Source organism: Pseudorasbora parva, chromosome 14 (genome assembly GCF_024679245.1).
Source record: "Pseudorasbora parva isolate DD20220531a chromosome 14, ASM2467924v1, whole genome shotgun sequence".
In the NCBI taxonomy this organism is placed as follows: domain Eukaryota; kingdom Metazoa; phylum Chordata; class Actinopteri; order Cypriniformes; family Gobionidae; genus Pseudorasbora; species Pseudorasbora parva.
The window spans coordinates 24,216,358-24,240,667 of NC_090185.1; the positions used below are offsets into that span (position 1 = coordinate 24,216,358).

Consider the following 24,310-nt stretch of genomic DNA (forward strand, 5'->3'; position numbering starts at 1 on the left):
ATCACGCAAACTCGACTTATCGTATACATGGTAATCGATGTCTTTTTCTTTGTGGAGGTTAGATTATAATACAATTTAAATTCAAATCAACATGTAATGAGTATTTAATCAGGCTTATGTTAGTAGCCGTGCAAAAAAATGGGATAAAGTGCAGTCAGCTGGTAATTAGTGCAAAAAATAAACATCGACAGTGGTATAAAATCTCCTCGCGGTATACCTCACTTACCATATAACACACTTTTTCCTGTGTTGTATTTCATCATCAATACACAGACGAAACGTGAATCGAAGCGCCAGGTGGGAAATGTTCTATGACAGCTTCAGTGTGTGTGTGTGTGTGTGTGTGACGGTGTTAAATCTGTGGGAAGTTATTTTTGAAGAACTGTCAGCTGGACATCTCGCTGACCTTCACAGGTTCGCACCTGCTTCACAGCACAGGTGGTTTGTTTTTTGGAAAATACCTGTAAAAGGTAAGTGATGCAGCTTTTGGGACCGTAAAAGTCAAAAAATAGATTTTGAGAGATTAAGAGAAGCAGTTTATAATGTGTCATTAATGGTTTTTGACACTATAGACACTATTCCGGGGTTAAATTGAGGTGTAATTACATCTGTGTGAATGTAATAAAGTAACCCCCAGGCGTCTACACGAATCTGTATGTGAAAGTGCGCCATCTAGTGGTCATAATATGAATGCACACTTTTGCACTGACAAATGCCTCCCACAATCAAGGTTCCACTATAACATAACGTTAAAAAATAGTTATGAGAAAAGTCTAAATGTTTTGTTTTAAAAATATACATTTTCATTAATTAAATTGACCATGAAGTACCAGTTATTATCCACAGCCATTCATTATGAAGAAACATACCGCTCTATCTCCCTCGTGTGGTGAATTATTACAGTTACAACTCAATTTCACTGTAAAAGTGTGCAGAGGACTTGAATGACAGGATTTGGTTGCAGTGGATTGGGAAAGTCAATTTCAAACTCTTTTTCTTACCATATGCAGTCACTAAATTTGTTATAGTGTCATATCCATGTCATTTTATATATAGGATGCATGATGAAACATTTAGTTGAACTTTAGATTTGGTTGAAGTTATTTTAATGTCAATTTATTTGAGATCAATTTGAACAGGATCTTGACCCACACCAGATAAATTACAACATGAAAACACTTTATTCGTCCGATATTATGGCGTATCGTATGGGAAACTGTTCAAACGAGAGAAAAAAAAAAGATATTACTGACTTGTATTTCACAGTAATGATGAACCAGTAGATATTAAATGGCTTATTAAGGTATCGCACCCCTTGACGTCTTAGTAATCTATGGTCATAATTACAATGCCTACTAAACATTAAGCAAAAACACAAAGATCACAAGCATACAGCAGTTTGTTTCCAAAATAGATGGGACGATATATTCAATGTCTCATAGCGTACTAGCATGCACTGTGGCTGGGCTTAAATGGGGGAAAACAGCAGCACAAGACAAATAGTGCCATGAAAGCTCCTCAATTCTACAGCCTAGTTACAAAAGATATTTGTCAAAGCCTGGTGGTAGGCATTCAAAACCCGCCCCCTCCACCCTCCACTGGTTTTCCCAACAAGCCGGGCAGAGATGGAGAATATAAGAGGAAAGGCATTGGAATAATACAACAATTCACTTTCGGTCTGAACAGCAAGCATTTTCCTCCCTACAACAGTTTACACTGGGAATAAATGTACAATTACGCATCATAAAATCGATGAGCTATCTAAATGAGATTATATTGCTGTAAGCTTTGAATAAATACATGAATAAATAAATAAATACACATCATGCTTCCGTGGCATGAATGCGAGTAGTTTAGTAGTATGGATGCATAATTATGCAAATGAAAATCGCCCTCGAAATACCTGCCTGTGTACAAAACATCCTATTTTAACTGTACAATTTAACAAAATCCTAATTTAACTTGCGTATTCACAATCTGTAAAGTAATTAAGAGTCCTTGTCGGTTTGATTACAGATCAGTTCAAAGGACGCATTCATGTTTTGTAAATGCTGTTATGAAACCAGATCATTTGCTAATTGGCTGCATTTGATTTTTCTTTTGCTCGTTTCACATCAAAGTGAGAATCGAGTGCGACTCTTCAACGGATCACCTTCAAAGCTTCTCTTCCAGTTTAAATGCGGCGCTAATTAATAACAGGGAGGGGCGCTTTAAAAGTATTCATCACTAAACTAAATGTTCATCGTAGTATCTAAACGCGGGGCGAAGCCCCCAAAGCTTGACAAATAACCCTGCTCTTCTTTTGAGGTTGTGGCATAATCTACCATCCGAGCCCGTGTTTATACAGTGCTTTTTTAAGAATTCAATAAGAACGTATCACAACAGCAATCAGAAACTTGCTGCAAAGTTGTTCATGAGCTCAAACATTACTAGTGTATGTATATATTAGTCAAAAATGCGTTAGTACATTATGTGAACAAGCACCTATACTACGATTCCATGAGGTTTCGCGAATTCGGTGAAGAGACTAGTGTTCAGACAGGACGTACGTCGTAACTGATATAATACATGGCGTCATGCATTTTTTTTATTTAGAAAAACAATGCAACTTTCCCTTAAATTGCAAGAAATAGCTCTGGAGATGATTTAAACCCTAGTCGTCAAAATTAGCGACCTCTTCTGTGCTTTTAAAGCGATGTTTTGCTGAGGTCGACCTTGACCGGAAGTGGCCCCGCCTCCTTGATCTCCGATTGGCCGATTGTCATTGCGATCACTGGAGTCAAGTGGTAGGGGTTCACCTTCTGGGTGTCATCCATGAACTCTTTATCTCCGTTGATGCTAAGCTGCAAGTATAACATTGATTAATGACATTTAACTTTTGTTTGGTATTCAATTTTTTTTTAAAGTACTTTATAGTAGCCACACTCTTGAAGGAGTTCTCATGTATGCTAGATACTTGTTTGCTGCTTTTCTTTCACTTTTTGCTCCAACTTGTCAATTTAAAGAAAGGCTCTCACCTTGTCTGCCTTACATTTTATTGGTAGTGTGCGCTTGATGAATGAACAGGTACCTGATTCTTGACGTGCTGCTCAGGTGCTGTGACAAGACTGGCACAGCTCAGCCACAGCATCACCATGATGGACAGGAAGAGGCACGCAGCTAAGATCCAACGTGGCAGTCCTGAGCGCCTAGGGAACGGAAATTAACTTAATGGACATCCATTAAGACATTACAACAAAACATAAAAGCTCTATCATGTTTTTAAAAATCTATTTAAAAGTGTATTTTTATATACTAAAACATTTTGGGACACCTGCCTTTACATTCACACATGAACTTTAATGACATCCCTTTCTTAATCCATAGGGTTTAATATAGAGTTGGCCCATCCTTTGCAGCTATAACAGCTTCAACTTATCTGGGAAGGCTTTCCACAAGGTTTAGGAGTGTTTGTATGGGAATTTTTGACCATTCTTCTAGAAGCGCATTTGTGAGGCCAGGCACCATGTTGGACTAGAAGTCCTGGCTTGCAGTCAAGTCAAGTTCCTCCACACCAAAGTCGCTCATTCATGTCTTTATGGACCTTGTTTTGTGCACTGGTGTGCAGTCATGTTGGAACAGGAAGGGACCATCCCCAAAATGTTCCCACAAAGTTGGGAGCATGAAATTGTCCAAAATATCTTGGCATGCTGAAACATTTCACACCTTTGCTGAAACGCCTTTCACTGGAAGTAAGAGGCCAAGCCCAACCCCTGAAAAACATACCCACACCATAATCCCCACTCCACCAAACTTTACATGTGGCACAGTGCAGTCAGGCAAGTACCATTCTCCTGGCAACCACCAATCCCAGACTCGTCCATCGGAAGCATGATTCTTCACTCCAAAGGACACGTCTTCACTGCTCTAGAGTCGGTGGTGTGCTTTACACCAGTGGTTCTCAAACCTGTCCTGGGGACCCCCAACCAGTGCACATTTTGCATGTCTCCCTCATCTAACACACCTGATTCAAATCATCAGCTCATTAGTAGAGACTGCAAGACTTGAATTGAGTTTGTTTGATGAGGGAACATACAAAATGTGCAATGGTGAGGGGTCCCTAGGACAGGTTTGAGAACCACTGCTTTACACCACTGCATCGGACGCATTCCATTGCGTTGATTTAGGGCTGGGCGATATGTGAATTTTTTGGGGGGGATAATCACCTTCAAAAATATTGCGATATCCGATATCCTCTACTCCGCACTGACCCCGCCAACGAGGTGAGATCTTGCATGGAGCCCCAGTCCAAGGGAGATTGACAGTCATGTTAAGCTTCTTCCATTTTTTAATGATTGCTCCAACAGTGGACCTTTTTTCACCAAGCTGCTTGGTAATTTCCCCGTAGCCCTTTCCAGCCTTGTGGAGGTGTACAAGGCGGCTGCGGGAGATCGTGGTGACAGTATTGTGGTGGAGACGAGGTTGAAGTATTCATAGGACAGTTCGGGGGCAACGTGGAAGCAGGTTGGGGAGTCAAAATGAATATGACAGTGGTCAAGGCTTTGCACACAGATCTGGACGCGCCGCTCATAGCAGGAGCAGACACGGTGTGACACGGAGCAGGGGCTATTATGCATAATATATAATATTATATATATGTGCCCCATATATGGAATCAGAGTGCCTACTGTATATAGTAAATGGAAAATCTCTACAGCAAAAGGCAAATCGCTACATGCATTCAGTTTGTTTCTTACATTTATTAGTAATGATTTATACAGCGTGTTTACTATTTACTATTTACCTGAACATTCAGTATTGTGTAGTATATCACACAGAAGGTGAGGGACATTTGGGGGAAAAAAAGTGCTGTATTTTATCATTTAAACATGTGGCTTTTCATGAAAATTCTATAATCTAAGATTGCCAACACCTTATGATGTCATAATATGCAAATTAGATGGGAAAATGTAATCCCTACATAAACTTTGTGTCATCCTTACACAGTGGACATGCACCTACGATGACAATTTCAGACCCCTTCATGATTTCCAGGTGGGAGAACTTGCAAAATAGCAGGGTGTTCAAATACTTTTTTTCCTCACTGTATATAAATTAAATGTAAAATATACATACATACATATACAGACATATTAATATTATTTTTATTGCATTATTTTATTTGCATTGTTTTAAAAACATTTTACTGTGACTTAACCAAACCATTACCAAAATGCAACTTCTGGATTGAAAAAAGCCCCTCTGACACCCACCTTGACATGCAGCCCAGGAAGTCGTGCTCGGCAGCTGGGTCCTCGGCATGTTGGCTGACATGCTTTCCTTTCACCCCAGGTTTTGCCGCATTTCTCTCCCCATGTGACCGCCCACCTGCAAGGATGCAGAGGCAGCACTTTCAGCATGTGGACATTGATTTTATGACCCTCAAGCTCCGGACAAACTACAGCGGCGCAGCACAGGATGTGTCGCAAATGAAAGTCAAAGCTCAAGCTCTGGTCCATGGCTCCACTTAAATGAGCTTTCAGAGGAAAAAGGAAAGCTGACAGCAGCCATCTGGGGTGAAAGCGGTCACTCTTACCAGTATGTGGCCGCTGTGTGTGGGAGTTGACTTGGGGCCAGGGTTTGTCAACCACATTGGAGCGCGGGGCTTGTAACTCAGGCAAGGAGTACTCGATCTCTGGCTGGCTCTGGGAGAATCAACAAACACACTGTCAAGGGCAGGAAACGGTATTATGGGATTTACTCAGCAGAAAGACTTCTGAATGAAACGGTTGGGTTTGTGACCGTTGTGTTGTGGTGAGGTTTTCAACACAATCATGCGCAGGCTGGCAAAGCAGGGAAAAGAAATTCAGAGTGACATAAGGCTGTGTTTCTTACAAACATACAGATGATGAATAGCACGGTTAAATATGATGACGTAGAGGGCACATTTCAAAAACTGCTAATGCGGCTTCTGCATGCGCCTGTTTTATGGACTGCTAGAATTGGCAAAAATAGATTCCCAGAAGGCAAACAGAAGAAAGAAATACCTGACACCAGGTTGATTTGATTACATCAATTGCAATATTTTAAGCAACTGGGTGGTCACTGCAATGGTTCCTGTTTATATAGTAACCACAACCAGGGCCGGCACAAGCTAAACTGCCGCTCTTTAATATTGTTGTGGCGCCCCCCCTTCATACCCACAATTAAACACCATCTTCAAGATGCATGTGAAAGACTGGAGATTGTGATTATTAATATATTTGCACTAAAATAAAAGCAGACACAAGCATGTTTTTTGATTTTAGTTTTTTCATTCTGCAATGTAAAAAAATAAATAAATCAGCACGCAACCTCTAGTACAGCTGCAAATGCAAATTATGTTTTATATTATATAATAACTATTACAGGCCCAGAGTGCCCATTGGGAAATTTGTTTTGATGGACATTTTTGGATGTACATCAGGGTGTTTTACATGTAGGCCGATGCCGCAATAAGAGTGTTCATTTAGATTTAGAATAACTTTTTGATTTAAGTGCAATAATTCCAAACTTATGTCTAAACAACAAGTAAATAATTGCATTTAATTCAAAATGAAATCTTGCCGCCCTAGGTGGATGCCTTGTTCATCTATCGGCCATGACCGCAACATCTCTGTTTGGTCAATCTTAAATATTTTGTCATGAAAAAGGTTCTCCGAGTTTGATTTACATAAAATGTTTAGGTATATGCACTAGTGGACCAGCACAATGTTTTCAACATTGATAACAATAAGAAATGTTTCTTGAGCATCAAATCACCGAATCTTTATATATTTATGTTGGTGTATACCGTATAAAGTATATATACAACAATTGTGTATAACATTATGACCTAATATTGTGTTGGTTCCCCTTTTGCTGCCAAAACAGCTCTGATCCGTCTAAGCATGGACTCTACTAGACCCCTGAAGGTGTGCTGTGGTATCAGATCTTAGCAGCAGATCCTTTAAGTCCTGTAAGTTGCGAGGTGGGGTCTCCATGGATCAGACTTGTTAGTTCAGCACATGCCAGATGCTCGATTGGATCGAGATCTGGGGAATTTGGAGTCCAAGTCAACATCTCAAACTCGTTGTGCTCCTCAAACCATTCCTGACCATTTTGCTTTGTGGCAGGAGCATTATCCTGCTGAAAGAGGCTACAGCCACCAGGGAATACCGTTTCCATCCTGGTGCCATGTGTTCCGCAGTTAAAGGGTTACTTCAGCGATTAGCATATGTCTTAGTATCAGTATATACCCTGGAGTATAATCAAATGATTGTGCTTATATTGAACAGACACGTTCAGTATTTAATTGTAGTGTCTGTTCTCTAACTCAGTCACAGTAATTCAGTAGCGGTGGCTTTGGGAATGGCCTCACAGGGCAGCGAAGCATTCTGGGAATTGTAGTCTTTCATCCCCAAGAGACAAAAATACATTTTCTGTCTTTTCTCAGTCTAGAAGGCACCATATTCAAAAATAATTTTACATTTCTATTACATTGATGACCCAGTTTAAATACAGATTCATCTTTCCAGCGCTAAAGTACCCCTTTAAGTGATGCACATGCACCCGGCCATCCACGTGATGTAAAAGAAAACATGATTCATCAGACCAGGCCACCTTATTCCATTGGTCTCTTTCGGCGATGGACAGGGGTATTGACCTTGATTGGTCTGAGGTTATGCACCCCCATAGGCAATAAACTGTGTATTCTGACACCTTTCTGAACCAGCATTAACTTCTTGAGCAATATTAGCTAGAGAAGCTCATCTGTTTGATCAGACCACACGGGTTAGCCTTAGCTCCCCACATGCATCAATGAGCCTAGGCCACCCATGACCCTGTCGTCGGTTCACAACTGTTCCTTCCTTGGACCACTTTTGATAGAAACTGACTACTACAGACTGGGAACACCCCACTAGAGCTGCAGTTTTGGAGATGTTCGGACCCAGTCAAGTACAAGACAAGTAGTACACAGAAATATATATTTACTAGGTTTACTTTTTCTTTTGCGTTGCACTTGGAAGCCCGGCCCACAGTGGAATCTGATTGGTCAAAATCCTGCACAACATATGCCTGTTTAATAATCACTGAATATTTTCTAACTGCCTATGGTTGTTATTCGCACATCATTTGTACTTTCAAAGACAAACTACTTCCCACTTGACTGTTGTCACATTGCACCTGTTGAGCACTTGGTGTAAGAAGGTCCAGACGACATTTTGGTTTGCTTGATGCCATCAAGATTCTTTAAAAGCTATAGTCAGCTGTTTCCAGCTCGAGAAACCACGCAAGAGCACCAAGTCAACCGAGTCTCTTTCCACCCTCAATTACATGGCTGCCTGGCGGCGCTAAGCCATGCTGGTCAAACCGAGCACTAGACGCCAACTCTGACGAGAGCGAGGGGACTACTTGACTTGAATAAGAGCTTTAAAGAGGCCACTTTCAAACATGATCCAAAGGATGTGATTTGAAATCTGTCTCATTAGTCTACGACTGGATGTGTCCCTTTCTGCCTCTCCATCTTGCCCTGTATGTGTAAATTAGCACATGTTTTTTTAGACTGTTTCCTTAGTTCCCCCTTGAGATCTTATTAAAGAGAGATTCTTGCTCTCTTCCACTGAATTCTTCTAAAACTGGCTCAGCAGAGCGGACCACTGAGATAACCTCTCCAGGGAGGCTCATATGAACTTCCAAAATGACCACAGAGAAGCAAGCACACATGGTTTTTCATGTCAGACTCGAAGTAGACAAGAACGCAAGGAACTGTTTGGAGTGTCATGTTATTCCTACAGTCTAATAGTTTGTAACTGGAGGCAGAAGGGGTACATTGGGATTGTATGTATAAATGACTGGTGTGTCCAATCCTAATTTCTAAAAGAATAAAGGAATGGAACAGACAAAATGAAAATCCTGTCATCCTCACCCTCATGCTGTTCTAAAGCCATATGACTTTCTTTTGCGGGGAGAAAATCTGAAGTCTGTTTTCTGTATTCTTTTTTTATGCAATTACAGTGAATTACAGCAATTACAGGGAATGAAGCCTTCAGGCTTCAAAAGGGTGAAAGTATCATAAGGAAATTCTCCATATGACTATATTGATTTTGAGAACTGAGTCAGTCAGATTAATGAACAAATCATTCAGGGATGTGTTTCCCATACAATGTCATAACTTGTCACTGTTTAACTAGCATAGTACATTGCATTGTTGAAGGAATTAAATAAGCTTTATAGTAACTTTATCTGTTTAAACCATGTTGGTTCACATAGAACTGTCCGTCACTAATGATATCACCGGTGGTGGAGTAACAACTTCTGCTCAGTCAGTTTGCGATTAATGTCAAAATATTGGGTTACATTTTTACGGTGTCATACTGGGCAATTATATATTTAAGTATTGAGTAATATTGAGTAGCTATATGTACTTAATATAGGATTAGGGTTTGGTTTTTGGGTTACTTGCATGTAATTATGCATAATTTACTGTTGTTACTATGGTATTCCCATGTAACATATAATAAGGACGCTGTATAATAAAGTGTTACCGAATATTGCCATAGATAACGAACATAGCATCTGAGGTTTTAATGCACTATTTTTGTTCTCCATTGTTTTCCTTTATTTCGAAATTTTTGATTCAATTGTGTGTTCCCTCTTACATCACACTAGCCTGACAAGCCAGACCCACATCAAGATGTTTGGTCTGGAAACTCACCATAGACAGGGCTCAATCCGAGAGGTGGGATAAACGGTTGTCTTTCAAACTCCCTCTGCATGCAATAGGATAGCGCTACACCAACCAGAGCAACGAAGGTGAAGCAGAGCTCGCTGACTGATTAAACATTCGCCGTATCCGGTCGGCTAATCTCTGAACACATCTTCCCTTTTTAAGAATGACTTCAGTGCCGCTCTTTGTTCTTTTCTCAGAGAAAAGCTTAACTCCAAGTCTTCCAGAGTCGCGGTCAAAGCTGATTCGAAAGACCGCCGTTCGGCAGTTTCTGTGTTTACTAGAAGCACACAAACGCAACTCGGTCGTCGTCATTATGGCCCCGCCCGCCGACTCTATACATGATGTGATTGGGCCGTCCAGATTGTGAGGAATACTGCTCAGAAGGGTATTGAGAGCTCCTAGACGACACTTGAGGGCAGATTAAATTTGCTGCCGCTAGGGTGCGTCTAGATTTCTAGGCTAACATCACACAGTATTCTAGAGCAAATTTGCACTTAAAAACTAAAAAGACAGAATGATTTTTGAATTAACATGTAATGAAAGATAGGAGCATGAACAACCTCATATTAGGGATGCATGATGACATCGGACAAGATATGCACATTTTTTATGTTATCGTTATTGCCCGATACGAAAATGTAGTCGATATACTAAGGACAATAAATAATGGATTATTTCCTTCAGCTGAGACACTTCAGATGTGCATGTTCACCATGATAGTTTTGAATTACTCAAAATATATTTGGAATCACTTAAAAAAGGAAAATACAGTTAAGTGAAACGTGCAGTGCAAGTCTGTCATATAGGCTACATCAAATTATAATAAGAACATTATAATTGTGTGCTTGGGACAAGGCTTTTAATGGTGAGACTTGTTTTTGCAATCAGCCTCTTCAAAAATTATATAAAAATTAGTATTTAGATTTATCAGCAAATATATCAGCTTTCAAATTTAAAGAATTATCACTATTGGCCAAAATCGGTGCATCTTTACCTCATATTAACAAGAAACTGCTTCTAACTAGAGGTTGAGAGCTTTTTGGTGTTGTTTGCAAATGTTCGTTGGAACAATGGTTTTTGAATTGACTAATTTGCTAACAATGCAATTTGCGACCAGAGTTGGTTAACGTCGCTTTTGGGAAATTCGCTTTTGGTTTTGCGAACAGGATCAACAAATTAAACGGAAAGATCCGGCTCCAAGAGTCTTGTCTTATACACTCACATGTACATAATATCTTTGATTGTGTTCCACAGAGAAAAGAAAGTCATATGGATTTTAACAACATGAAGGTGAGTACAGAATTTTCATTTTTGGTTGAACTAATTCTTTACATAAAGAGACATGAAGTCATGAAATGCAACATAGTATGGGCAATTTAGCTCTGTAAAAAGCCTGAGCCTCGCTGTTGCGTTAATTGAAAGGGATGCTGTCAAAATTATTGAATCCAGATGTCCGCAAGGGATGAGAATCAAAGGGGGGAAAAATGAACATCTGAGGAAGTTAATGTTGACTGGCCACAGACCAATGGAATCTTGCCATTAGTGAAAGCGGTCTGATGTGCATCTGTCACGCATTACCGCAGAACTAGCCAAAGGTGATCAATGCAGCTTACGAGACTGCCAAGAAGACGAGGCAGAGATTGTTGACTTCATAGTAAACAATTCCATTTCCCTTATTAGGAATTTGCTTGCTTTCTCTAAACTTGTCTTTTCGCATGTAGCGGCTGTCCGCATTCAATTTAAACAAGATGGCCGACCTCCGTCCAAACAAAAATCCATTGCACCAATCAGTGGCTATTCAGAGACCGAGTCGCGTTTACCCTTCAGCTCCGAGGAAATAGTCTGATTCCTGTTGATTACCTCTGAGGGACTCATCAAAACCCTGAACAGAACGGACAAACATTAAGCCCAGACTGCAGCGTAACCAATGTCAAATGTCGGCCTGATACTGATGTGAAACTAAGCTGCAGATCATAATGTGGATCTGGGGGATGGGGGAATTTTAATAAAAATTGCAAATATCTGGGCTCCAGAAAGATAATGTTGGTGGGCCAATCTGTAAATGTTATTTACTCACCGTTTCAATAGTGTAGCCACAAGACAAAAAATGTGTGTTAACATGATTTTAGTATGGAAAAATTGCTTACTAACCTTTTCTGTACAAAGTAAATTCAGTTGTACTTATAAACCCTATAACTCGTGTTATTTATCCACTCACACATCAGATGTGGTAAATCAACGGAAGCTTCTGCAAGAACCAATAAGGTTCATTCTCGTGTTACGCAGCACGTTTGAGCTTCTGCAAGAACCAATGAGGTTCATTCTTGTGTTACGCAGCACGTTTGAGCTTCTGCAAGAACCAATGAGGTTCATTCTTGTGTTACGCAGCACGATTGAGCTTCTGCAAGAACCAATAAGGTTCATTCTCGTGTTACGCAGCACGTTTGAGCTTCTGCAAGAACCAATGAGGTTCATTCTTGTGTTACGCAGCACGTTTGAGCTTCTGCAAGAACCAATGAGGTTCATTCTTGTGTTACGCAGCACGATTGAGCTTCAGCAAGAACCAATGAGGTTAATTCTTGTGTTACGCAACACGATTGAGCTTCAACAAGAACCAATGAGGTTCATTCTTGTGTAACGCAGCACGTTTGAGCTTCAGCAAGAACCAATGAGGTTCATTCTCATGTTATGCAGCACGTTTGAGCTTCTGCAAGAACCAATGAGGTTAATTCTCGTGTTACGCAGCACGTTTGAGCTTCTGCAAGAACCAATGAGGTTCATTCTCGTGTTACGCAGCACGTTTGAGCTTCTGCAAGAACCAATGAAGTTAATTCTTGTGTTACGCAGCACGTTTCAGCTTCAGCAAGAACCAATGAGGTTCATTCTCGTGTTACGCAGCACGTTTGAGCTTCAGCAAGAACCAATGAGGTTCATTCTCATGTTACGCAGCACGTTTGAGCTTCAGCAAGAACCAATGAGGTTAATTCTTGTGTAACGCAGCACGATTGAGCTTCAGCAAGAACCAATGAGGTTCATTCTCATGTTATGCAGCACGTTTGAGCTTCTGCAAGAACCAATGAGGTTCATTCTCGTGTTACGCAGCACGTTTGAGCTTCTGCAAGAACCAATGAAGTTAATTCTTGTGTTACGCAGCACGTTTCAGCTTCAGCAAGAACCAATGAGGATCATTCTCGTGTTACGCAGCACGTTTGAGCTTCTGCAAGAACCAATGAGGTTCATTCTCGTGTTACGCAGCACGTTTGAGATTCAGCAAGAACCAATGAGGTTCATTTTCATGTTACGCAGCACGTTTGAGCTTCAGCAAGAACCAATGAGGTTAATTCTTGTGTTACGCAACACGATTGAGCTTCAGCAAGAACCAATGAGGTTCATTCTTGTGTAACGCAGCACGATTGAGCTTCAGCAAGAACCAATGAGGTTCATTCTCATGTTATGCAGCACGTTTGAGCTTCTGCAAGAACCAATGAGGTTCATTCTCGTGTTACGCAGCACGTTTGAGCTTCTGCAAGAACCAATGAGGTTCATTCTTGTGTTACGCAGCACGATTGAGCTTCAGCAAGAACCAATGAGGTTAATTCTTGTGTTACGCAACACGATTGAGCTTCAACAAGAACCAATGAGGTTCATTCTCATGTTATGCAGCACGTTTGAGCTTCTGCAAGAACCAATGAGGTTAATTCTCGTGTTACGCAGCACGTTTGAGCTTCTGCAAGAACCAATGAGGTTAATTCTCGTGTTACGCAGCACGTTTGAGCTTCTGCAAGAACCAATGAAGTTAATTCTTGTGTTACGCAGCACGTTTCAGCTTCAGCAAGAACCAATGAGGATCATTCTCGTGTTACGCAGCACGTTTGAGCTTCTGCAAGAACCAATGAGGCTCATTCTCGTGTTACGCAGCACGTTTGAGATTCAGCAAGAACCAATGAGGTTCATTCTCATGTTACGCAGCACGTTTGAGCTTCAGCAAGAACCAATGAGGTTAATTCTTGTGTAACGCAGCACGATTGAGCTTCAGCAAGAACCAATGAGGTTCATTCTCATGTTATGCAGTACGTTTGAGCTTCTGCAAGAACCAATGAGGTTCATTCTCGTGTTACGCAGCACGTTTGAGCTTCTGCAAGAACCAATGAAGTTAATTCTTGTGTTACGCAGCACGTTTCAGCTTCAGCAAGAACCAATGAGGATCATTCTCGTGTTACGCAGCACGTTTGAGCTTCTGCAAGAACCAATGAGGTTCATTTTCATGTTACGCAGCACGTTTGAGCTTCAGCAAGAACCAATGAGGTTAATTCTTGTGTTACGCAACACGATTGAGCTTCTGCAAGAACCAATGAGGTTCATTCTTGTGTAACGCAGCACGATTGAGCTTCAGCAAGAACCAATGAGGTTCATTCTCATGTTATGCAGCACGTTTGAGCTTCTGCAAGAACCAATGAGGTTCATTCTCGTGTTACGCAGCACGTTTGAGCTTCTGCAAGAACCAATGAAGTTAATTCTTGTGTTACGCAGCACGTTTCAGCTTCAGCAAGAACCAATGAGGATCATTCTTGTGTTACGCAGCACGTTTGAGATTCAGCAAGAACCAATGAGGTTCATTCTCGTGTTACACAGCACGTTTGAGCTTTCACAAGAGGTTTGTTCTTGTGTGTCAATCAGGTTTGGTTGAGATTCTGTTTATGTTCGCTGATCAATGTTTTTATGTGAATAAAAGCTCTTTAGAAAATTTGGACTAAACTAAACTTTTCGAAGCATCAAAGTGGTAGATGCATTTTCAATGGAGGGACAGAAAGCTCTCCGATTTCATAAAAAAATATGTTAATTTGTGTTCCAAAGACTACAGGTTATATTAATTGATGACAATTTTTATTTTTGGGTGAACTATCCTTATAACAAGCACAAAAAAGCATAGTGCTACTCCTATTCACAAACACACTGCATGTTCTTCAATAATTCAGAATAAATGTAGCTAAAATAATGGTTATGGTTTTATTTGGCCGTTGAAGTATTCCCACAAATGTTCAAATGATACCATTACAGATATCCCCAAAAATTCCAGAGCAGTCATGGAGTACTGGGAGAACTTCCACCGGAGAACCTCAGACATTAATCAAAGATTCATATAGAATTTTACATTTGGTTTCTACCGATGCTCCTTGCTAGTGATTCGATTTTTTTCAACATGAGACTTCGGGGAAATGTGTGAAGTGCTGTGGGAAGCACTTGGGAAAACACTTTATGAAGTGCAAAAAATTCCCTCTAGACTTCTCTTCTTAAAGATATGTTTCATTAGTTCCTCACAAAAATCAAACAGATTATTACATAAATCACATTTATGCAGGAAACTTTCAAAATCCAGCACACCCAAACTTCCATATTCTGTTTTTCATGCCATGCTATTTATATTCCAGTTGTGTGATGGTTCACGTAACTGTGAAAACAGCATCTTCTGGGCTGAAATGCACACCACAGCAGGTCTGGTGAAAAACAATCTGTTTTCATTCCTCTGTTTAGACGCCCGAGGCAAAAAGGCCATCATTAGTGCTCCACTTCCTCCAGAAATTGAGTCTTGCTATTTCTACAAAGTTCTAACTCCATATGCTCGATTTAATGGATAGGTAGCGTGATGCTACCGCTAAAACCATGGGTTTTCACCCTCTGTGCAATCTCTGGCCCGTGTCAGTCCTTCACTTGGGCTGGCGGTCTTCCAGCTGACCGCTAAATACAGACTAGGCCTGCCGCAGGACTGCTCTGGAGGTTTTCTCTCGCTTCTTCTCCTGTCACGGCCATTAAATGCGCATTCATCAAGGCTGCGACTAAACTGAAAAATCACGGTTGAGTTTGTAATGATGAAATTCTACATTTCTATTTGTTTAAAGTGAAGAACTGTCTTTATTTACATAATCATTTTGAGGTTGTCTAATGATTGTAGCTGGTTTAGAAACAGCAGGGAATTCACAAAACATGTTAGGCTATGGATAAAGCTGGATGACCTCCAGGGAGAATAAGGTTTCTGATTAAACATCATTGGTTGTTCTTTGAAGAACCAGTCCCCTGTGCTCATATAATCCCAATACCGCAGTGATGTGACCGCAACTTTCGTAAAACATACCAGATCTCGAAACCAAGAGCATATGAGAATCACTAAAGGAATCGTCTACACCAGTGGTTCTCTACCAGAGGGTTGCAACCCAAAATGGGTCACAGGTCTGATCTGATGGGAAAAAACGATGCTAAATGCAAATAATAAAACTCAAAACATTTGAAATGGAGCAGAAAATGCTTCCCAGATATTTTGTTGCTGACATCAGAGGTTGAGTGGCTTGTTTATCCTTAATTTATTTGTTTTGTGAACGCCAAGAACACGAAACCCAAGAAATTCCAAGACATTTAGGAAGCATTTGAAAGAGTTTGGTCTATGTCAGGTTAATAATAAAATATGGAATAATTAACACGTTTAAAAATAAACTCTTTTTAAAGGTTTCATTAAATGTTTTAAGTTTCAATAAATATGAATTATAATATTTGCTTATTAATCGAATAAAACTAATAGAATTAATAGAACTGTTGACTATTCATCTAAAAACAAAAAAATAGTTAAAATTAAAACATAAATTACAATAAAAACTTATTAAAATTATTTCTCAGTTTTGCAACTTTGTATCTTGTAATTGGGATTGAATGTCTCACAATTGCAAATTTATTTCTCGTAATTTCTCAAACTCATAAAAGAATAAAGATTATTTTAAGCAATACCAAAATTTCAAATTTTTTATTTTTATTAACACTAAAAAACAGTGAACACTACAGTGTTGTTATTGTTAACTAAAACTAATAGTAGTAAATATTAAAATATTAATATTATAATTTAATATTAACTTATAATATTAAAAAATATATTAAAATTAAACCTAAAAGTTTTTTGGACCCACTTTATATTAGGTGGCCTTAACTACTATGTACTAACATTTTAATTAATCATTTGATACAATGCACTTTTTGTGTACATACATGTTTTTACATTGTACTTACATTTAAAAAAAAATACCTGCATGTAATTACGTCTGTAATTAATTTCTGTAGTTACATTTGTAATTACACAGTTGGCACTTCCCTTACCCCTAACCCTACCCTTAAACTGACCCACACCACCACACCTGTCCCTAAGTCTACCCGTATCCACCTCAATATCAGCAAAGGTGCTTTGCAATACAATTTGAACACAGTAAGTAAATTGTACTTACTTTTTTATGTAAGTACATAGTACTTAAGGCCACCTAATATAAAGTGGGGCCAATTTTTTTTCTTGCATTGGCAACTGAAACAAGTTAAGTACTAAAAGTAATTTCAATTTTCTGAAATAATAGAAATATAAAAACACTATAAAACTATATTAAAAAAAAATACTAAAACTGAAAATACAAAAATAAAAGATAATTTTATATATATTCTATTTTCAAAAAGTATTTGCTGAATTTTGTTAAACCTTGGCCCATAAGCAAAACCAGTTCCACATCATCAAGTCTACTCAGAGTCGCCGGTGGACTAACCTGGAACACAACGACCTTCCCATCATCGGCCTGCAGGTAGAAGGTCCAGGTGGAAGAAATGAAGCTCTGGGCGGAACTGACGATGTCATTGCACCAGCTAGACACGGCATCCATTACAGAGACGTGCTTGGGCCGGTTGGTCAGGGCCTTGAGCTGCAGATCAAGCCGAGAGCATTTGTCGAGTTGGATAAAGATGTCAAAACGTCGGCGCAAGCCCGAAAGGAAACAACCGAGAGTCTTACCTTTCTCCGCTTGATCTCCGGCTCGGCGGGTTGGCTAGCACACCCAGTGCTGCACGCCTCCTGCTCCAGCAGTTTACTGTAGGCCTCCTGGCATGCTGCGCACACACACACACACACACACACAAACCATACCTGTCAGGCGGCTCCATCTCCATTCAACCCTCCCCACGGTCAAGCAGTCATCAATATCAACAAACATCTGAGCAGCAGCCGCCCGCACCAGAAAGCGCAGGATTGATTTTCAATAAAACAGCTTCCCTCATGCCTAGCAGCTTCCCACAGACAGCTCTGTTTGCCACTAGCACACAACACCATCTCCAGATAAAAAAAAAAGAGTGCTATCAGCCTGTCTGCACACTCTATTGTATACGTCCTTGGGCTATGCGGCGCTTCATTCCCAAACATTAGCGCTGTCAAATGTTCATGAACGCATTCAAAACGATCGTTTTTCAATTTGAGCAGTCTGATATATCTTAGTGGTTTTTCAACCGAGTTCAAGTCCTCCTGGATAGTTTGAACTTACAAGCAAGGAAACACAGTTATGACATGCGTTCAAGAGACATTTACTGTATTTCAGGCAAATTTTCACAGGCGAAATCCCGTCATATTTCACATGAATGCGAAAGAATTCCCCACACAGATTTTGCAACGGGACCAATTTGTCATTGCGAATTCACCGCACTGACCAATAGATAACCGCTTGGTTTGAAATTGAGCTCTGTGAGAGCTATGCTTCATACATCGCACTACTGACAATAGACAACGGACCATTTTTGCCTGCAAACTTTCGCTAATGTGACCGCACCTTTGAGCTGCATTCAAGGCCTCCTGGGCTTGAATCATAATGGAATCATAATTACAATGCGCGTTCACGAGATCTCGGTCAGAAAATTAAGGACTTAAGGTGAGGTCACATTTACCAGTTTTGGTGCGAAATTCAGGCATTCCCACACTATCCGGAAATCTGCGTGAGGGTGAAAGATTTCCCCATGCAGATCAAGTTTGTCATGCCAGTTTGCTTGATTTGTTTTGAAAGTGACTTCTGTTTGAGTTGTGCTTCACTATTGACAACAGACAATGTACCTTTTTTGTCTGCGAACTTTCACTAACGTTATCTCACCTTTAAGCAGCATTCAAGTCCTCCAGGGAAGTTTGTACATGGGTCATTGACAAAGCTTCAAAAAAGCATGTAATGCATATTTTTGAGTCGTGAACAATGTGTTTAAACAAGCTTTAGCTGTTAAATAACATTTCAAAATGTTTAAATTCATTTTTTGACTGTTTTTTCGCCTGACATGGAAAGTGTACCAACATACCCTTGCTTGAAATGAGCAGCTTTTCCCAGTATTTGAGAGAGATCTATAAACCTCTTTGCTCACAAGGATCAGTTGGGCTGCTCTGGATGATGCATTATCAGGTTTACTGTTATTACCTTGTGCCACCCTGACATTTGAGAATATACAAAATGCTGGGCAAAAGTTTTTCAATGATCTCAACAGCTTTAAAACTACAGAGATTTATAAAAATAAAAATAAATGAATAAAGTGATGGTAAAGTGGCTATATAGAATAAAGTGATGTGTGTCATGAATTTATCATATTTTAAAAGGAAATAATGCACTTGGACATAAAAATATCCATGTCATGCCACTGACCCACAGCTCAAGAGGTTTTGGTCAGAAAAATAGAACTTAAAGTACTTCATACATAGCTACACAACTGACAATGGACCTTTTTACTGCAAAATTTCACTAATGTGACTGAAGCTTTAAATAGGTCATTAACATTGTTGGGGAAGCTACTTTGAAACTGTAGCTTAGAAAGACACATGCTATGGGTCATTCGAACTAGTTAGCTACCCTACAAGCTTCTAACAAAAATCTGAAGTTAGGCTACATATAAATAAATAAATAACAATTTAAACATAGTCATATTTTTGCTTGCACAAAATGAATGAATGATTGAATTAATAAATCTCAATTATAGTCCATCCATCCATCCATCATCTTCCGCTTATCCGGGGTCGGGTCGCGGGGGCAACAGTCTAAGCAGAGACGCCCAGACTTCCTTCTCTCTGGCCACTTCCTCCAGCTCCTCCGGGGGTACCCCGAGGCGTTCCCAGGCCAGCCTGGAGACATAATCCCTCCAGCGTGTCCTGGGTCTTCCCCGGGGCCTCCTCCCGGTGGGATGTGCCCGGAACACCTCCCTGGGAAGGCGTCCAGGGGGCATCCGAAATAGATGCCCGAGATGCTCAATTATAGTGACAATATCAAACTTGCACAGGTAACTTTATACTAAATATAATTTTTTTTAAAGAAAAGAGTGAATCATAGTGCATCTGTTACTTTCTGAATGGACCAATTCACTAGAATGATCTGAACGTTCCAGTTCTGTAGTTAAAGGGACAGTTTACCCAAAAATGAAAATCGATGATTTACTCACCCTCAAGCCATCCGATGTGTATATGACATTCTTCTTTCAGATGAATACAATGAAAGTTATATTAAAAAAAATGTCTTGGCTAATCCAAGCTTTTGGTGGCAGCTTAAAATTTGAATTCCAAAAAATTGCATTATAAAATAAATCCACATGGCTCCGGGGGGTTAACAACTAGCTTCTGGTTAACTTCTGAAGCGAACTGTTGGTTGTGTGTTAGAAAATTATCTTTATAATTCTTTATAAAGTAAAATATCTAGTTTCTGTCAGACCGCCTTCCGTATTCAATCTACGAAGAACAAGTAATGCCTCTCGCAGTTTAAAACGCTTATGCTACATCCAACGTCATCGTTATTCTGGTTAGTCTGGTGGAAGCTAGATATTTTACTTTACGTGTTAATCATGGATATATTTGCTTCAGAAGGGCTTTATTAACCCCCTGAAGCCGTGTGGAGCACTTTTATAACGGATGGATGCACTTTTTTGAGCTTCAGATCACAGCCATTCACTGCCATTATAAAGCTTGGATTAGCCAGGACATTTCTTAATATAACTCTGATTGTATTCGTCTGAAAGTGGAATGTCATGTACACCTAGGATGACTTGAGGGTGAGTAAATCATGGGGTAATTTTTATTTTTGGGTGAACTATCCCTTTAAGTTAATACAGTTGCAACTTTACTTCCAAAACTGGTCAAAATAGGTCATACCTCCTTGGCACTCTTCCTTGCTGGTATTGATGCCTGTATTTCCATTCACAAACTGGCAGATGGAGTAGAGCCGACAGCCACGGTGACAGGCATTCATGATAGAGTCCTGTAGGAAAAAAACCCCGAAAACTGTGATGTCATACACATGCGTATTACAAAGTGCCATTGCTGGTTTTTAATTGGTTTTGCGTATTGCAATGTTGTCGTCTGTACGTGAAAAACAAAAAGGAACCGCTTTTCTGTTTTTAGTACATCGTTGTCGTGTAAATGTTCAAATTTTCAAAATAATAATCCTCAAGAGCCATTTCTTTTTAGAGAATCAAAAAGATATATAAATCAGTCAGAAGGGTTATTGAAATGGAAGTTATAACTTTCATCATGTGCTACTTGAAATTATGCATCGTCTTTAGGTATTTTATGAAAAGGAATGAATCAGAGTTAAAGTTAAATCCACAATATGTAATTTTTTTACCACTAGAGGTTGCTTATTTAAAACAAAGGCGTTGCTTGATGATGCCTTGAGTTCGTGGAGCTTTTACTATGCCACAGCAAGCTCTTCGGCTTCTTCTGGTCATGCGTATGTGGGGTAATGCAGTGCTGTTTTATATATTAGATACAAAATTTGTATCTAATATACAAATCAAAATAAACAAATAAAGTCATAAGGGTATATTTTTTGAAATTGAGATTTATTTATTATCTGAAATAATCAGTTGAATAAATAAGCTTTCCATTGATGTATGATTTGTTAGGACAGGACAATATTTGGCTGAGATAACTATATGAAAATCTGGGGCCATATTCACAAAACATCTGAAGGCTAAAAGTAGCTCCTAACTTGCCAATTTATGATAAACTATTCAAAATAAGGGGCATGTCCGTCCTAATTTTAGGACTCCTAAATTTTTGCTCTAAGAGTTTTTCACAAAGCATTTTTAGAACTCAAACTAGCTCCTAAATCCACAAAACGCTAGGAGTAGTCAAGAGGAAACACTAAACAACCCTAATGGCAGTTGCAGCAATCCACCTAAATAAACTTTATACAATGTTGAGGCAATAGTGATAATTAATGTATCTTTAATAAAAATGTCAGATTAGCTGTGGTAGTTGTTTTTACAAGTTCACACTTACAAATGATTGAATAAAGTAAAACAATATAAGCGTATTTGCCGTGCTGTCCGAAGACATCGAGGGCTCCGAGCTCAGAATTTAGCCCAAACCCAGAGTTCTGCCCCGTATCGCAGACCGAGAGTGAGTACAGCAACATGAAACCTTGTTCAACAAAATATTTCTATAATTAAATCACTGACAGAGAACCAGAGAACATCCATAGCAATGAGGTCAACCCCGCCCTAACTCTTAACTTAAAGGGATGGTTCACCCAAAAAGGAAAATTCTGTCATTATTTACTCACCCTCATGTTGTTCACCCTTAAGAAGATATTTTGAATAATGTTCGTAACCAAGCAGATAGAACAACCATTCACTACCATAGTAGGGGAAAAATACTATGGTAGTGATTAGTTGCTCTATCTGCTTTGTTACAAACATTCTTCAAAATATCATCTTTTGTGTTCAGCAGAACAAAGAAACTCATTCAGGTTTGGAACAACATGAGGGTGAGTAAATGATGACAGAATTTTCATTTTTTGGGTGAACTATCCCTTTAAGACTTCTCTCGATTCCTTAGTAAAAGTTGCTCTCAGCAGCTTTGTGAATAGATGTTGAGAGAAAACTCGTAACCCAGAACTTTTACTGCCATTTAGGAGAACTCTTAGTGGTAAGATAAAATGTTTTGTGAATACAGCCTCTGGAATCTTAAAGTAAAATCATCTTTAAAATTGTTCTAATGAAGTCCTTAGAAATGCATATTAATAATAATAATACATTTTTGATATATTTACGGTAGGAAATGTACAAAATATCTTCATGAAACATGATCTTTACTTAATTTCCTAATGATTTTTGGCATAAAAGTAAAACTATAATTGACCCATATTATGTTGTTAGCTTTTGCCAAAAATATACCCGTGCGACTTATGACTTATTTTGTGATCAAGGGTCACATCTGAGTGTGTAAGGAAGTTATGTTATAATGTGCGTTTGCTCTGTGGCTACTATGACAGTAATTTAGATCGACATTAGGCATGGTAAAACATGGTAGGCTACTCGCAGTAAATCAAGAAAATAAGATGTAAACAATAAGTCTAACCGTGTTGAGCTAGTATATAACATTAATGATTCGTTTTCAGTCGATGAATGTAATAGCTACAAATAAAATATTAAAGCATCTTCGGTGTTTTCATAATATCTACAAAATAAAACCAGAATTCGAGGGTAACGCGGATATGATGTTATGATGATACACAGATCCGTGTCCTGGTTTAAATGGTTTATTTCTCTGGATTTAAACAGTCTTAGAAACATTTGCGATAATAAGTACAAAAGTCAACAAAATATATAACAATTCTAGTGGTTCTTTGATAATTTGATACAAAATCATACATAATATGTAAGATTTTGTATTAAATTATCGAAGAACCATACGAACTCTCCCTCTCTCTCTCTCCCTCACACACACAAACACACACACGTCTTTAAAGGCCCACTTTTAAACAGTATGTGAAAAGTCATCTAAAATCTATTTGACACAGCGTTTGTAATCCTAAATAGATCTGTTCTGTTGATATTCGAAATGATCTCGTTGCATTTTTAGGGCAGTAAAAGCAACCAGAGTTGATTATAATGAAAATCGTTCCAATCAATTCTCATCCCTACAAACGACCCTTCACTAAAGTGGTGCGGGCTTCAAGGTAAATGAGGACTCCATCTCAGTTTCCGAACACATTTAAATCTAAACGAGTGTAAAGGAATGACATCGCCCTCGGATATCGAGCAAATATCAACCCACGTCTTTACGGGTTTACGGGCCATCATCAAACAATGAGAATGTGCTCGCGTGCTTCTATTGGCGCGTTCCGCTTTGCGCATGTAGAATGTTCGTTGCCCTTTAAACGCATCCGACTGACAGGTACAGCCAGACAGCGTCTGTGTCTACATATTGACCGTTAAAATCCCATGCGTCACAAAGCATCATTCTCGGCCTGTTCTTGGTGGATACAAAGTAACGTTTCCACGCGGTGCCAAAAACTAGGACACAGAAATCCATGAATCGATTAAGAATTGGCTCAGGGTGCTGGCAAATAATGCTCCCATCTTTGCGCAGTGTCTTTGCGCAGAACAGTTTTATGTCAAAATTAAGGTTAGATTCCACCTTGCACATTTTCAATTGCAAAACGGCTTTATTTATTCACATCTGCAAATGGCTGCGGCTGTGATGAACCATAAGTAAATGCAAACATCATATTATTATTTATTTTTTCCACAGGCCGTTACAATATACTGCAGAAGCATCTGGTACGTGGCACTTACTTTGGCGGGGCTTTTGTTTTTGATGGACATCTGGCATTGCTTTTTGCAGTAATTGATATCGCCCAGTTGGTTGTCAAACAGATCAGATGATGCCGCCGCCAACGCCACCAGAATCAGAGAGACGAGCGCGGGAACGCCGCGCACCCTGCCGCCGAACTGGAGCATCTTTTATTCGCAGGATTCGGTGCACTGGCG

At 39.5% G+C, this 24,310-nt stretch overlaps 1 protein-coding gene across 1 annotated transcript; it reads right to left on the reverse strand.

The window, feature by feature from the left end:
• Positions 1 to 1,158: 1,158 nt before the first annotated feature.
• On the reverse strand, positions 1,159 to 24,297 carry tmem59l (transmembrane protein 59-like). The gene is made up of 8 exons (XM_067415977.1): positions 24,116 to 24,297; positions 20,685 to 20,790; positions 17,541 to 17,635; positions 17,299 to 17,451; positions 5,576 to 5,684; positions 5,253 to 5,367; positions 3,071 to 3,188; positions 1,159 to 2,843 (listed from the first exon to the last, which is right to left on the reverse strand). Exons 1-8 carry the CDS (start codon positions 24,278 to 24,280, stop codon positions 2,688 to 2,690), a joined length of 1,017 nt encoding a protein of 338 aa, XP_067272078.1. The 5' UTR covers positions 24,281 to 24,297; the 3' UTR covers positions 1,159 to 2,687.
• Positions 24,298 to 24,310: the final 13 nt, after the last annotated feature.

Coding starts and splice junctions, on each gene's coding strand:
- tmem59l (XM_067415977.1), bottom strand. CDS start 24,280: ATGCTCCAGTTCGGCGGCAGGGTGCGCGGCGTTCCCGCGCTCGTCTCT. Junction 17,452..17,540: donor CGGAGATCAAGCGGAGAAAG/GTAAGACTCTCG, acceptor CTTGATCTGCAG/CTCAAGGCCCTGACCAACCG. Junction 2,844..3,070: donor AGCAGCACGTCAAGAATCAG/GTACCTGTTCAT, acceptor TTATACTTGCAG/CTTAGCATCAACGGAGATAA.